The sequence below is a fragment of the Cornus florida genome, unplaced genomic scaffold (assembly GCF_030987335.1).
Source record: "Cornus florida cultivar Cherokee Brave unplaced genomic scaffold, ASM3098733v1 CherokeeBrave_3.0.0_Hap2_Chr11, whole genome shotgun sequence".
In the NCBI taxonomy this organism is placed as follows: domain Eukaryota; kingdom Viridiplantae; phylum Streptophyta; class Magnoliopsida; order Cornales; family Cornaceae; genus Cornus; species Cornus florida.
Window position 1 is genome coordinate 103,828,442 of NW_026775581.1, and position 17,265 is coordinate 103,845,706.

General features: G+C 34.4%; 2 protein-coding genes across 3 annotated transcripts in view; both read right to left on the reverse strand.

Moving 5' to 3' along the window:
* The window catches only part of LOC132280967 (DNA-directed RNA polymerase I subunit 2), an 88,088-nt gene extending 82,112 nt beyond the window's left edge, over positions 1–5,976 (reverse strand). The window contains exons 1-6 of one of the 2 annotated variants that reach the window (XM_059782711.1): positions 5,726–5,976; positions 5,531–5,613; positions 5,326–5,451; positions 4,214–4,290; positions 1,291–1,354; positions 1,022–1,092 (exon numbers count right to left, since the gene is read on the reverse strand). In XM_059782711.1, the coding sequence (XP_059638694.1) occupies positions 1,022–1,092; positions 1,291–1,354; positions 4,214–4,290; positions 5,326–5,451; positions 5,531–5,613; positions 5,726–5,897 (593 nt within the window). In that variant the 5' untranslated portion in view covers positions 5,898–5,976. Of the gene's footprint in view, positions 1–1,021; positions 1,093–1,290; positions 1,355–4,213; positions 4,291–5,325; positions 5,452–5,530; positions 5,614–5,725 lie in introns of those variants that run through there. The other variant, XM_059782712.1, reaches the window with a different exon arrangement.
* Positions 5,977–8,810: 2,834 nt separating this feature from the next.
* On the reverse strand, positions 8,811–12,832 carry LOC132286632 (3-ketoacyl-CoA synthase 10). Its single transcript, XM_059788993.1, has 3 exons — positions 12,283–12,832; positions 10,994–11,622; positions 8,811–9,717 (listed from the first exon to the last, which is right to left on the reverse strand). Exons 1-3 carry the CDS (start codon positions 12,718–12,720, stop codon positions 9,159–9,161), a joined length of 1,626 nt encoding a protein of 541 aa, XP_059644976.1. The 5' UTR covers positions 12,721–12,832; the 3' UTR covers positions 8,811–9,158.
* Positions 12,833–17,265: the final 4,433 nt, after the last annotated feature.

The following is a 17,265-nucleotide window of genomic DNA, read 5'->3' on the forward strand; positions in this document are numbered from 1 at the left end:
AACACTAGGAAAATGGTCTTAAGTAGTCGTAGGAAAAGTTTTCCGACAGACATGGGGAAGTTTAAATGCAGTCGTTATTGGTGAGGGAAACCACTTTCATGGATGAAACATTCTTGAGTGACTCATCAAGAAGACATCTACAAATGAACTCCTGAAAGCCTCTCATGCTCTAGAACTCCCCACCTACATGTTAGACCTCTTAACGACATCAAATCCCCGGCCACACACCATGGATGTCATAAAAATCATTGCAAAAGCGGGTCAATATCTGAGCCTATTTGCCCACGAACCACACTAGTCCACCAGGAATCCAAATCTCCTAAAAGAAACCTCGCAGAAAAAAGAGTTCCATTTATTTACTACCAAAAATTAAGAAATCAAAATTTCCTAAATAACCAAAAAACCACCCTAGTAACCAAAAAAAGTTGGAAGACAGATCTAGTAAAAGTAGCCGCCTCCAAACACTTTTCACTATCTTCCTATCAGAAGATTCTACTTATAGTTTCCTATAACAAGATATCAAGGTTTGTTTTCATAATGCATTCCTCAATTGCACTTCTTTTCGCCCTAAATTCTAACCAGCAAACAGTTCAACTAATTATTGAAGAGAATCCTTGGAAACCCCTTTGCCTTGCAAAGTCTTCCTCTTACACACATTCCGGTATAAAGATACTAATCACTCTCCTCATTAGTTCCCCTTGTACCCTATTCATCTGAGCCACTAAGAACTGCATAAGATTTTCAAGCAAGGTAAGGAGCAATAAAATTTTGCACCTTCAATTTGCAAAATGCTTAATTCAAAATTTCTTCAGATACTATATTATTTCAAGTAAAGCCAGCAAAAGAGTGGTGCATAAAAGCATACATACATATATAATGGCAGCAATCACTTGTATGATTTTATTTTAAGCAAATGCCATCAAATGATCTTGTAGGACGTCCATAAATAATAATATCACAATCAAATAATAAAATCACAATCAAGAGAAGAAATTGCATGCCTAGGATATGGAGAGAGAACCTTATGACAACAGCTTTATCAGTGTATCCTTCCCGTCGCTCACGAAATGAACTTCGCACCATGCTCATTGGCTGCAACAGAACAGAACAAACAAAAAAAAAAGACGAATAATTTGATTTAAGTAGGTATAGTAGTGCTGGACATATTTTATAAGTAGTATTAAACTTTGTTTCTGGTAATAAACCTTTGTTAATATCTGCCCCAGAACTTGGGAACATTGAACAAAACCAATCAAAAAAAAAAATTCCAGTGCAGAAGAGTTTACTTACATAGTTCCTCTTTGCCAATATTAGAAGCCTAATGACTCTCTCAAGTCCATTTAAAATAAAGTACCTGGAAATATATAAATTAAGACAATTAGATTAGCGCTCTTTTTTCTTGTGGGTTTTGGGGTGAGGGTGGTGGCGGCGGTGTGTGTGTGTGTGTGTGTGTGTGTGTGTTTGTGGGGGTTGAAAGAATTCTCTTTGTAAAGTTTGACACTTATAATACCAGAATGAAGCCAAGTACAAATATAAAACAGTATATGAAAACAGAATAAAAAATTGTCGCAATTCAGAAGTACATAAAAGAAAATTTACAGTCCAAAATAGAAACAAGTAAATGTGCAGCAAGCTACAAGAACTTAAGAAATTGCATTCTAACAAGAACAGTCCATTACCAACAACAATGCTTTAGCTCAGAAACACCATTAAAATAAAGCAAAAATACACATTTACAATGCATGTGACAGGCTGATCCCTCCGAATGCACTTGGAGAACGGCAAAACAAGCAATATCAATGTGGAGCCCTACTAAAGAAATAATGGGTACAAATCCATTTCATATCTTAGATGTCTACTTTTATGGAGACATGGTCAACCAAACCCTTCTAGATCTTCAAATTTCAGATTTTCTTTTTTGAAATCAGAAGTGTGATGGAAATTAGTACAATTTGAGATATTAAATGTTTTACAAATTTTATTTTCTTGTCAACCAAATTGGTGCACATTTGGCTATCAGTTACGTGAGTTTTCTTCCTTAGGGTTGGTGATTTTATAGTTCATAAACATGTTTGCTAGGAGTTTCTTGGTTTAAACATTTGGGGATAAAAACAAATTGAGCCAGTGGGATAGAGACCAAGGTAATGGAATTTTCTAGCAATTCAAATATACTGAGCTGCTATACGCGAAATACTTGCAGAAACAATTGAATCGAATATTTCTGATACAACAATCCTTCATTTTTATGTAAACATGTTGTACAACAATTTGCTTCTGGAAATAAAATCAAATGTTAATAAATGATATTGCCCCCAAAATCATAAACAAATTTTTCATAAATAACTCATACACATAGTTGTTAAAGGCTCAAGGCGCACTAAGGCACCAAAGGCCTTCTGGAGCCTAAGCTCAAGGAACAATACAGGCGCGAGCCTGATCGAGGCGCCTGTGTAATACAATAATATTGCATATTTAAACATCTATTATTATATATATTCAGAATCAAGCACTAACTGCAATTAATGTATGTAGTGAACCATAAATTTATGAAATTTGTCAAATATTTCATAAGTTTAAACAATACAATATATGATATAGAACATTTTAATTTAGTGGTCACTAAACAAAAGGGAAAATGATATGAATAAATGAAAAATAAATAAATACCAGGCGCCCCTTTTTTGAGCCTGGAGCCTACCAAAAAGCGTGAGACTAAGGGCTTTATGTGAGTCTGAATGAAAGGACTTGGCTTGTACTAAGTAAAGGCGCTCTAGCTGAGCCTTGAAGAGCCTGGGACTTTTTTGGAGCCTAGGCGTGCCTTCAACAACTATAGTCATACATTTTTATTTTTATTTTATTTTTGGCTAGTAAAGAGTCATACGTTCTTTTTCTCCAGTTGTTATATGACTTTATAAGTTGAACCTTTGTTTGGTTTTGGTCCATTTATTTTTTGTCGTGGTTAAGATTCATTCATTTTATGGTAATTATGTTATCTACCTTTTGAAAAAATTATGGTTTCCTACTGTTGCTATTTGACCCACAACTCAGCTCAACTCAAGATAAGTTTTTTCCCAACTACTTCGGGTTGGCTAGATGAATCCTATTTTTCCATTCAATCTATCTATTATTATAGCCTCACTCAAACCACAAGTTATCATATTTTTCCTTACTCTACCTACGTTAATTTGGTCCTGGCATTCCCCTAACATTACCTCAATGTGGACAATGCCACTATTCCTAACTGGCACATTTAGCGGTCTGCACACGTTCAAACCATCTTAATATATTTTCTCTCATATCTCCAATTAGTGCTACTTCAACCATCTCACGAGTATATTCAATTTTAGATTTATCCTTTCTTGTCTTAAAATATCCATTTCAACATTCGCATTTATGCAACTCACTTTATGCATGTGTCATTTTGTAACTGACAGTTGATCTGATTGCTTTTTTATAGAACTTTCCTTTCAATCTTAGTGGGATACGCCGATTGTGAATCACACAATATACTTGATGCACTGTACCAATTTGACCTATAGAAGTATATTTGAATTGCATGAAAATAAATGATGGGATTATATTCGATTCTTTTAAAGTGCTAATAATCCAAACTCTCGAAAAAAGAGAATAGTGATAAAACAACTTGTTTCCTTCCTATTTCTATTTTTTAATTTCCATTCTCCTTGTGAACAAAGTGATTCTTAAATAAATTCTTTCATATGCCAAAATAGGGGAAAGGACATCACTTTTGTTTCCTTTATCTCTCCATTATATTAATTAATACTTCCCTTTTCATTGAATCCTCCCTTTTTCAGCTACCAAAAAGTGTAAGTGGTGTTAAAGCATTCAACATTCAACACATAACCAGCTTTAAAACCCATTTCCATAACCTTACCATTCACCTTCCTACTGGCCTTTAGCCTAAAAATTGAGATAGTGTATTTATGATTAGAAGCCTAAAGCTAATGCAATGCCAATCATGGGGGGGGGGTGTTGGTGGGGGTGGCAATAATAATAACAGCAACAACAACAAGAATAAATATTGAGATAGTGTATATATGATTAGAAGCCTAAAGCTAATGCAATGCCAATCATGGGGGGGTGGTGGTGGTGGTAATAATAATAACAGCAACAACAAGAAGAATAAATATTGCTAATGAATGAATCAATCAGATTTCTAATCACATAAAAAATTAAAAATTGAGGTACTTACCCACCCATTTCTGATGACTCTTCTTTGCGAGAAACTAGTTCATGCGGATCAGCACCTCTCAAGTAACAAAGTTTTGACTGCATATTATATTTTCCACGCATCAAATATTAGATGATAACTAAAAACGAGATCAAGATCGTATGTGTGAACAATAATAATTCACAAATAAACGTTCTCTTAGACAATGATCAGGAATCATTTTGGGTTGTAAATTAACCGATTTTGCATTGGCTTTCAAATCATTAGCAAACAAATCTAAATACATATGTCGAAAAATCTGAAGTCAGCATGCAACATTGAAGAACACACGTAATTATTGTTCAGACAAACTGTGCTTTTGCTATAAGAAACAACTAAATTTATAAATATATACCGTAGTTATTGTGCAACTATAACTTGTGCAAAAGTCAGTCTTATGATAAAAAGTCAGCTCAAACACTGAAGACATGATTTAAGAAAATTATCGTTTTATTAGGAAATTAAAATTTCACTAACTGCAAATTCAGCTTATACTGCGTTGTCCACAAGATTTTAAATTTTTACTCTGCTAAATCCGACACGCAAATCATTGTCATATAAGTCAAACACCAAAAATTTATTAATTCAGTAAAGCTTAAAGAAAACGATGGGGTAATATTTCCCTTGTTATTTGATGTTATATTGTTCCAAAATTAAACAAATCAGAATTCAAAAATAAAAGAACCAGTCAATCAAAAAAATTGGCTGCAGCAATTATCCTCAGTTTGATCTTTAACGCAGATCATTTCAGCTTATATTATTATTTCAGATAAACTTGTTAATTGGTCTAGTCCTCTATAATCTTATTCCATACTTTTTTACCCATTTTACTGTTCTGTCCAAATTTTCTGAATATAGAACATCAGTAGAACACTATATCCATCAGCAGCAATCCAAATCTAACAAATGCCACAAGGGCAAGTCACTTCTTCGCCATATGCACCATTTGTACCAACCACCAACTCAAAAGAGTCAAAATCAAAGTTACCAAAGCTGACATTTTCTAATAAAAAGGCATGTTTTTTTTAGCATTGAGATAGATAGCACATTAGCACCTGTGATAAAATTGGGAAATAGCATAAAGTAGAACTAACCTTTAACATTATAGGAAGCTGCCCAAAATTGAACTTTTCTCTTATAACAGCATCCCCAACATCCCCGTATTGAAAGCAAACATCAATCAAGAACTTCCCGTCATATGAAATTCTAGCTTGTCTACACTGTTTTCAGTAAAATTCATACAATCGGTGAATTAGAGACCAATGGTAAAGATTAATACATGGGAAGGCAAAGACTTACTTCGGAAGGATACAACTGTTCAAGCTTTATCCGGGACTTGTTTTCCTTTAGAGGTCGGTATAACTCCGGTTTCCCCAACCAGAGTATGATAAAGTCAAGAAATATACATTTAAATCAAAAAAACAAAAGAAATATATATATGTGTGTGTGTACAATCGCATATACACACATGGGCATGAATGAATGAAAGGATATTTCGAAGGGTTTTCTTTTCCTCGGAAGAGATTTTGTAGACTTGGATTGGCTTGATCTTCATGAGCATCTCTTCCAGTCCGCGTTCGATCATGTAATCGAAAGACTCTATGTGGTGCCTGAACAGCTCTCTCAACGCCTCGTAGTCCGGCGCCGTTAACGATTTCGCCACCATCTTTTTCTTTTCTTCTCTCTTCTTCTGCTGGGTCTCAGCTGAAAAAACACTCTCTGACACTCTCCCAACCTAAAGTTTTTTTTTTAGGGCGGAGGGTTCTAAAACCTTTTATAACAATAAATGAGGGTTTTAGAGTCTAGGGCATAATTGGACTTGTACAAAAATACCCATGTGGTGTGTATATGAAAAGAAAAAAGGGAAAAAAAATTACCAAATAATTTTACATTTGATGCATCTTGTACAGCATATGTGTGTGTGTATAAAAGAGATCGTTAATTCCAGAGGCACTTATTTAACAATTCTCAAAATTGAATTAGTAACGAAAACAGTTTTGAAAGTAATTTGAATATTTTTGTATAAAATGCTAATAATGAAAAGGTCCAAATCACTATATGCTTTCAAATACCATTATTTAATTTTTATATTTTGATAAACTCAAATACCATCATTACTGGATATTATTGTGTATAATACTAATAATGAAAGGGTCAATATCACTTTATGCGTTCAAATACCATTATTTAATTGTTATATTTTGATAAACTCAAATACCATTATTACTGGGTGTGTAAGTACAGTGTTATATTCCAAATCTAATACCAATTCATTAACTAAAGAAACTAAATATAAATTATAACCGATTTATTTTTAAAAATTTAATAATATATAATCAATTCTATGCGATATTATATAATGCATAATATGTTATGACTATATTACCTAATTCTATAATACCTAATATTTACATATTATTGAAATCCATCTATAATTTATCTCTCTTTATATATATATATATATAATAAAAAATGAAATATTTTTTTCATATTTTAATTTTCTTCTTCTGACTTATTTTTTTCATATAATTTATCTCCTTTTCTAATCATCTAGTGATAAAAGCATCTTCAGCGATCGGTTAAAATATTCTTTTGTGTAAAACATACGCGATCACGTATAATATGTAAATTTTTTTAACTCCACCAATCTGTTAAGATACACAAATGTGTCAAATTGTTTTGTCTTTTATACAACCACATTAGCATATTTCATTTCTCCTTAATTACAAAATTGGGGAAGTAATAAATAAGAAAAATAATTTATTTTGGAATAAATTCAATCACCCTATGTATTTTATTTATTTATTTGTGATTGAATTACATTAACTGTGAGTAAAAATCACAAGCCAAAAGTAGAGATCACTTGCTCACCTGCATTATCATATCAAACCATGCTAGAAAATGACACTTATTGGATTCCAAATCCAATCCGAGCCTACATTTTTTGCCCAATCCTGCTCAACTTTGCTTTGGATTTTAGCTGTTTTGTGTGGCTTGATGGGCTTGACGTCTTTGTTGGGATCTTGGATTGTTCCATCGTATTCTCTCTTTTGTTTGGGCTTCGCTGTTGGGCCTATGTTTTGTGTGAAATTTTGGGCTCGATCCTTACTACTCCCGTCCCTTTTTTTGTTATCCGTTTCATAAACTGTGAAATGGGTCGGAGTCCCTCCCCATAGTGCATCCAAAGAAAGCTCCTTAAGGTTTGACTCAGTACAAACAATCCCTTAAGTCTATGCTCGACTGCGTGAATTTGCTATATTTTAGTATAATACTGTAATGTACTATTCACTATTCCACCCACTGAAAATTAGTTAGAGCGTGGATGTGAATGTTATTTATGATGGGAAGGAATTGAAGTGTACGGAAGGAATGGAAATGAGGAAAGGGGGAGGAAGTGGAGCACTTCCCCTCCCTTGTTTTGGTAAAAGAGAGTTATAACACTTCCCTTCCTCATTTATTTCCCATTAAACAAAATTTAACCAAATAATACTTGAACAAATGTAGCAAATAGGATAATCCAATACAGGTGACCTAGTGACACCTCTTATTTTAAAACTTAAAACATGAAAATAAAAGCTAGCAGTGCAGGTGTAGGAATGTCCACCACCGTGCACGAACTCAACGTTGGACGAGTGGGGGGGGGCAGATGCCCCCACTAAATTTTTTATATTTTTATTTTATTCTTTAATTTTTTTAAGATTTATGAAGATGCTACCACTAAAATTACAATTTACCTCCACTGAATTTTTTTTTTTTTTTTTTTGTATTTTATACTTTAAATTTTTAAGAATTTATGAAAATTCCACACTAAAATTACAATTCGGCCCCAGATTTTTTTTTTTTTTTGCATTTTTTACTTTACATTTTTTGAAATTTATGAAAAAACCCAATTGAAATTATAAAAATTGACCTACTATATAAGTTTGCTCTCACAAATTAGAAGTCCACTCCCTTCACAAAATTTTTTGGGTCCGTCACTGCACCGCGGCCACCACCTGAAGCTAATTAATAGTTGAAGAAAGTTGAAGTTGAATAGGATCCATTCTGAACTCTCTACAAATACTTCATAGTGTTTGTCCGTGGCAATGGATTTGTACATCGTTGGATAAACTGATGAGCACAGAAGGAGCATTATGACTTGTATAATTATTTCTCAGTTTAGAGGGTATTTTTTTTTTTTTGGAATTTCATTTAAGTGTTTAGAGAGAGTAATTGATGCTGGGAATTTATGTAAAAATAAAAATACAAAAATGCTACGCCCAGTGAACCATCTCCTTCACTTGGTAAATCATTAGGTATGCAACATTCTAAATTTTTGTTTTGTTTTTTTTTTTTTTTTTTTAAAGAAAAATGGACAAAATTGGATTGCTTACATTTAGTTGAGAAATTGAAGTCTAAATAAGATTGATGCAATTAACAAAAAGAAGGGTTACACAAGTCATCAAACTCAAACATGTAAATTGCAAAACCATATATAAATCCTGATTTGTGGAATTCACATGTAAAGTTTTCCCAGTGATCTGGCAGGAAATATTTCAAAAAGAAAATATAGAAATAAATAAATACAGAGATAGGCAGATAGTTGTGAACATTAAATCGGTGGTCATAAATTCACAATAGCATTGTCTACAATTGAACTCAAATAAAGATTACTACAACTGTCATGTGCTAATTGTTTCCAGCTTGCATGACCTGTACTACGTAGTACATACCAGTCTCAAAGAGACATTAAAAAGAAGGGAATAGTCACAAGCATTGATATAATTAAACTAATCAAACATTGGGTAGATATATGATGGAAGTGGTTGGAAAACCAAAACCTATGACATCAATTGACTCGGCTGAGTTAATTACTATGCCATTTGCAAGTTCTGTGTTTTTTTTCTTTCATTATAAGTAGAAACATATGCCTATTAGGCCAGTCTGCCTAGAGAGCCTGATCAGGATACCTGTCGAGGCATTCCAGCCAAGGATTCCTTGAAGACCTCCTAACGCGGCGCATTGATCGCCAAACAATGCTGTTGCATTTGAAACCGGAGCCAAACGCGAGCTGCCAGACACGGTCGCTGCCCCTAACCCTCCCCTTGGCTTCCAAGTAGGCCAACTCGTACCAGATGCTGCTGCTGGAGGTGTTGCCAAAGCGGTGCAAAGTCACCCGGGAGGCTTCCATGTTGTTGTCACTCAGCTCCAGGTTCCTCTGCAGCTCGTCCAGCACTGTCTTGCTGGCTGCGTGCACGCAGAAGTGCTCGAATGCAAGCTTGTAGTCGGGAATGTAGGGCTTCGATGGCTGCTGCGAGCCCTGGCCACCACCGAACAAGTGCCTCCACACTAATGTTGCGAAAAAGATGAGTTGCTCAGAAAAGGGCAGCACCAGAGGCCCTAGTGTGGTGATGTTGGTTTTGAGTGCATCACCCCCTATCTCCACCAGATCTTTGCTGATTTTTAAACCCTTGAACCGTTGATCGTCTTCTTCTTGATAAACACTCCTGCAAGATGATGAATCGTAATTATGTACTTATATGTGTGTGTGCCAACAAAATCCAGACACCAACTAATAAACAGCTCGATTAATTTACAGAAACTTATAATTTGGCAGGTCCAGAATCTTGGGATCAATGCAAAATTTTGATCAGGTAGTATATAGCAATTAATTAGGTACAATAAGAGGTTACGGTTCGAAACATAAAACAACCTTTCCACGTGGAGCTAAAGTTGCATACATCAAACCATCTAGACTCTATAATGACGAGAACCACATCCGCTAGGCTAACTCCCATCCTATGATGGCCTGAATTTGACTCCTCCGGAGTCTAAAATTGGACAATGAAACATTCAGTCTTGCTTAAAATGAACAGAAAATTAAGGGAAAAGAATAAGACAAGTAATTACATCAATATATATTCATATCCTTTGCATTTAATATTGCAGTAGTTGATTGTTGAGTTCATTTATATGATCCATCGAATACACTTACGTTAAATATTAAGAGCAACCGCTCAGCAGGTGGTCCACATCGGGCCAAGTTCATCAATGAGACAGTTGGGAATTAATACCAAAAAATTAATTGCAACCAACACTACAGTTTCTTTTTCTTTGGCTTTTAACTTGTGTAACAGGATTTGATATGTACATATATATATACACAGAGAGAGAGAGAGAGAGTAAGAAAAGCTCTTATCATACTATAATACTAATAATAGATAAAAAAAATAAAAAAAAATTCACAAACCATCTACCTTTTGGCCATCTGAGAAAGCATAGTTTTCATGAAGCATATATGATTATATGGTTTTTGAAATCAGTAACTTAAAAAATATTAGTTCTGCAATCACTTTGGTTAAATTAATCCTAATGAATTTATGATCATGAAGGACTGGGGAGACTACTATCTCAGACATATATATAATATATATAGACACACAAACACATTAACACATGAATCAGTGACAAAATTAATGAAATTAAATATGTATGAAAGTGATCTATTATGAAGTAATTCATGATCCGAATAACTTTATGGTTAGAGGCATTCGAAACATTTAATTGCTTGAGTTCTCTAAAAATGGTTTTCAAAAGTACAGAAAATAATAATTATTTATACAGAATTATAAAGGAAATTAGGAAAGAGCTGTTATCTTATAATAGTTCTCTTAATTGAATTTTTAACAGATTTAAATAATTATCAAACAAGCATATTATTTCACAAATTTCAGATTTTTTAATTCTCTAACTGGTCTAAAATAATTGAACGAATTAATAAACCTGAAGCTGCGATCATCGGCGCCTTTGTGAGTGCGAACAATGTGTTCAAGGCGGTACTTGGCGCGATGGTAATCACGGCGGCGGTTGGAGAGGAGGACGGCGGAGCAGCCCATCCGGAAGAAGCAGTTGGGAATGAGCATGGACCGTTGTCGTCCCGGGTACCAGTTGTAGCCCACCATCTCAGTGCTGACCACCACCGCATGGTTGTTCGGGTTGGCCTGAAGCATGTCCCGTGCCAAGTCCAACCCTATGATGCCAGCGCTGCAACCCATGCCACCAAGATTGAAGCTCAGGATGTTCCCTCTCATCTTATAGTGGTTTATGATCATGGCCGACAGGGATGGAGTTGGGTTGAATATGCTGCAGTTCACCACCAGGATCCCGACGTCTTTGGGACGCACACCGGTCTTCTCGAACAGCTCGTCGAGGGCTCCGAACATCACCATTGATGCTTCTTCGCGGCCTACTTTCATCGTCGCGCAATTATCCGGCGAACTTATCACTCCTTTTGGGACGTAGCTTTCGTCTCCAATGCCGGATGACTGCAGAATTCTCTTCTGGAATTCAAGACTTGCCTCGTCAAATTTTCCGGATTTTCGAGCTAGTTCCACCATTTCTTCCTTGGACACCTTCATTAAATTTGGCACATGCGTCAAGACAACTTTTTCTTAGAAAATTTTAGATTAGAGGGTGATTAATATTAATATAAATGAATATAATAATCTAATCATTCTTGCATGTATACGAACTCATCATATATATGCCTTGAATTTGATATATGTATATAATATATAATCAGCAAATTACCACATAAGTGTTCAATTTTAAGTATTGAATATTGTTAAAAAAATAAAAATAAAAAATTAAGTATTGAAAAAAATTGGATTAAAATCGGTGAAATATGAATTGGAATATGTAATATCATAAAACAATATGGACTGATTTGACTTCTGCATGCAAAAATATTAAGAGTTGAAATATTTAATATCGTAATTGACTGATTTGACTTGCAATATGCAATAATATTCAATAGCCAAAAGAACAAGAGTCCTTGATGCGTAAGTGAAATTAATTAATCCCACTTTACTGCATCTATTTAGAGTCTTTATTTTTGCTGTCACCATTCTGGTTGAACAGTTTCGACTACTCTTATCACTATTCTGATCATTAGTAACATGATAAAATGATAAAAAAAATTGTTAGTTCATAAAACAAATAATTTAATATATATATACATATATATAAATGTATGTATATATATATATATATATATATATATATATATATACCTTGAGATCATCATGGGGTTTGTAACAGGCGAAATCAATGAGGTAGATGGGGCGAGGACGAGACATGAAGTAAACTGAGAGGGTGAACACAAAGACAGCAAAGAAAGAGAGCACAGTGGCAAGATCATAAGGTGCAGTGGTGCTCAAATCCCACACCTTCCTCCACAGCTCCTCCTTGCTAAGACTACCCACCTCAGCACTAAACACCAGCACCAACACCGGTATGGTGGCCAAATAGATGGCATGGTTTATCAGATAATGGTAACCCAACTTCACATACTTGAGGTTCACCGACTGCACAAAGTCCGGCAACCGCCGCCTCACCCTCACTGAGAACGTCGGTGATCCGGCATCAGGCCCCGACGACTCGATCCCCCGGTTAACGATTTCGGTCTGCAACAAATGATGCTCCGATCCCGCCATTTTTGATCGCTCCATCTCATCAAATTAAGCACAACTAGTTTAGTACTCTAGTATAACATTGGTTTGTGGGATTGGAATGGTGGTGGTAGAACATATATTGGTTTGTGTATATAGATAGATAGATAGATATATAGAGGGGGGGTTGAGGATATATAAGCAATGGAGGTGGGTGGAGGATAGTTAATGTCCACAACGAACATGGTTATGTGTAGGTGGATGATTTCAACTGCCTTAAATTCTCGCATTAATGAAAAGTAGTTCAAATTCAAAACCTCTTACTTGCATGTAAATGTATAACGTATGCAACAACAGTGTCTTTATTTCTTTCTTTTTTGGTGTTCTAAATTTTCTTGTGACGATTCATTGTCTGCGAAATTACTAAAATGTCATCCCCTTCATTTTTATCGCATTTTAGGTTCAAGATTAATTAATGACCTCCAAAACGTTGATTTGACTAGCTACCATATTCTTCAAACGTGGACTTTTGGTCACATTCTATGATACATCACGCATGTGTTTGAAACTTCAAGTTGTAAGCAAGCACGCATATGTTTGAAAGAGCATGCTTGCTTAATAAATAAATAAATAAAAGTTCATGATCTACGAACCGTTTAGTGACTGTACATTTTGGTCCATACAAAATTTAACAAATTAAATTATATATATTTATCACCTTATAATTCACTATACATAGATATGTATAGATAGGCTCGTGATTGGTGAGTTGTTCAACCAACTGTTACCAAATTAGGAGGTGGCGCCGTCCATTAATTAGAGTAATTTAGCGCATGCTAAGTGCTAGCTAGCGTGGTATTTACTATGTGCAAACATGCATGCAGGCAGTACTAAAGATTTTAAATGTTTTTTTTTTCCTTCTTCTTCTTTTTAAATAATATTAAATGGTTGGGTTACCACGTACCATTAAACTTGCAATAAGATTATCTACAGACCTTTCAAAAATAAATAAATGAGACTATCAACATGTACGCACGTGTAGTTTATATATATATTGCTCGCAGCAGCTTTATGTTTTCAATCAATTAAATATTCTAAGGACAAATTTAGTTACTATTTGAAAATTCAATTTAATATTTAATTCTGAATGTATTAGATATTTATTTAATTAAATGCATTTGATAAATCAATTTGAATATCATTAAAAATTGTAAGTACTATTTAAAATGAGATAAAATTTTAAATGATAGAGATATCACTTATCACTGAATGGTAAACGCTGAAATTTTTAAAAAAATATTTAATTTTTAATTAACACTTAAAAACTTCAGCACTTAAAATTCAATCTCTTAAAATTTTTAGTACTTAATTTTCAGTTTTATCAAACAGTACCTTAGTATTAAATATTTGATGCACCCGGTATGTATATCATGTCATTTGCATGCTCACCCAATATGAATAAACCATTGTATCATACTCAAAATAAAAAAACTTCCTTCGGTTAACTGAAATGATTATTCTAGTTGATGACGTTATATGGTATGCTCGGCTCATCCAATATCTTCTTGTATTAATTAGAGATAAACAAGCAATCGAATGAAATTAAAACATGAGTAATTTGTATTGTAACTCTGAGGCCTAGTTTGGTACTCATAAATGAAATGGGTATTTCATTCTAACCATTCTCTTGAAGTATGACATTTTAAAGTGGGAATGACCATTTTTTTGGAATGGAAATCTTTTCAAAAAAATAAAAATACATTTCCATGTCTAAACTGATGGAATGAAAATTCATTCCAATAAATAAAATTCTTGGCCACCACCACTGGTACTACCACCATAACCACGGGTTTTCGTTGCCATTGCCCTCCACTACCAATGAGAACAACAACTTCTAAATTTGCAGCAATAAAAAAATTGAGTCTCAATATTTTCCGTGTAAAAAAGTTAAATGAGAGTAAACATAAAATAATGATTATTATTTCATTCATATATATACGTCTTTTAAAATGATTATTTCATTTCATTCTCAAGTCGATGAGTCACTGAGAGAGGATCGTCAAACCCACTCCATCTCTTATTTGAATTTCGAAATTAAGACTCGATATTAGGTATGAGTCGTATGACATTTAATAAGTTGGTTCAAATCCCAGCTGTAATAAGGATGGCAATGCTGAAGAAAGCCTTGAAGGTGCATTGTGTGTTCTTTATTGGTGTCCTCACCTCAAGGCATTATTCTTAGGGACCTTGCCAAAACTCTCTTGGACTTTTCATAATCTTCTTAATCTTATGGTTCATCAATCTCGCCCCATATTTCTTACCAAAATAAAATACAAGAACACAACTCTAATTCATCAAAATGTGACGTTAATGAATTAATTAAGCAGGTAGCTCCAAATTTACTTTTAATATAGACATAATATATATGATGTTATGTTTGACAGACATGGAATTGAAACTTTGTAATTGAAATTGGTGGAATTAAAAAAAAGCAACTAAGAAAAATGAACCAAAATTTTTTCCAATTCTAAAAATTTCAATTCTAAGACTTCAATTCCATACCGCTAAACACAGCCTGAGAGACATTCAATCTAACGCATCAAAAACATTTATAAAAAATAATTCTCTTGTCCAGCATGGAGTCATAAATTTAGTTGAGAGGAGGCAGCCATTACAATAATATATATATATATATATATATATATACACCAAAATAATAAATTACAAAGGAGATATATTTTTTGAATTTTAATTCTTCAAAATTTTGTGGGACCTGTTGGAAGAGAAATGACTTGGTTTTTTTTGTTCGAATTTTGAAAAAATTGTTGGCAAATCAGTTAGAAAATAAGATGTCTTTTTGAATTTTAGAAGTTTTTCTTAACGTATTTTTTTTAAGAGTTTAGTGAGGGCATGTTTATAAAAACCAAAATTTTAGTATATAAATTACAAATAAGTATATTGTCCTCTGAGACCCGATCCAACCGCATTCGAGAGTCAAGATAATTTTGGCCCTCTCCTTACAGTTACTTGCTTGGACGACTCAAAATTTATACTGTACATGAAAGAACATTAAACAATAAAAATGATTGGTAGTGTTCACACACACACACACAGAGTATATTATACATAACCCCCTGTACTAATTTTTTCATTCAAAATACCCCCACTAAAATTAAATACCCCCCTGAACTAACAAAACCCATCAAGTTGCCCCGAAATGACAAAACTACCCTTCTAAGTTAATTGAAAATTTAAAACTTATAACATTATTGTAAGATTACAAAAATACCCTTGAGTTGGTGGGTCTACTGTTCATCTCCATCTTCCTTTGATTTTAAGCACCAGAAACCCATATTCATCTCCATCTTCCTTTGATTTAGATTTAGAGCATTCTGTTGTAATTGTTGTTTGATTTGTTTATATTGACTTGTTTGGTTGAAAAGAAAAATTGAACACGGGGGAAATTTGTGTGAAAATATAGCATTGTGGGTAGTTTTATTCGCATAAAATTAGAGAGATTCTACAAACACATATATATACACTGGACTTGGTGTGTGAATTTACATTCCTGCATATGTATGGGAAGAGTTCTTCTTTGACACACTTAAACTCATCTGCACCGAATTCTCGTGATCAATCGGACACTACTCCTCGACCTCATCGGCGATTAGAGCCATATCCAGCTCTCTCGCTGACCAAACATCCGTTGCCATTGTCGACGACGACGTAATTCTGATCAACTATATCTCGCCGTTCACTCTCAACTGCTGCGACGATCGCAGCGGCCATCACGACTGTGATACCCCCGAATTTCCGGATGCGGGTTGGCCAGGCCCACGCCCGATAACCCGAGGATATCAAATCAATTAGCAATAATCGAACACAGAATACAAATAAGAAAAAATAAGAATAAATAAATCGCTGAAAAGAAACTAGAATAATAATCCAAAAACCTCAGAATAAAATTTAATTAACAAAGAATGATTCTGATACATCCTACTTCTCTATTCCTATTACGACTCGGGAATTCATCTAGTGGACCCTTAAAATCTCTCTGAACTCAAAAGATTGGAAATGAATCCCAAGTCTAAAATATAAATTAAAACCCTGGTCATCGGTGGAGTGAATAATTGTATCTGCTCAGCACGATCCAGCTCCAAGTCTGGAACTAACAAACACCTGTAAAAATAAGAGTGGGTCAGGCCCACATGCAAATTCTTCTCTAACTACAATCCAAACAGTGACTCGATACGCAGATACACCCTAAATATCCCAACAATAGCTATCTAGTCCATACATATATATATATCCACACTAAGGGACATTCACTGGACTACAGTAGGGGTCTCAACCTGAATAGAAGGCAACATGCGAAAACGCACCCAAAGGTGGGCATGAGTACCTAGACCTAACAGGGTACACATCAACCTACTATAGCCAGCTACGCATCCACTGCATATACGCACCCTAACCAACGAGTCTGAGGCTCAAGGTCATCTCGTGGTACCATAAACATATATATAAAGTCCGTCCAAAACCAGGGTATGTAGTTCAAATATTTATTGAACCGATATACAATAAATAAGCTAGTTAGTCTATTAACTT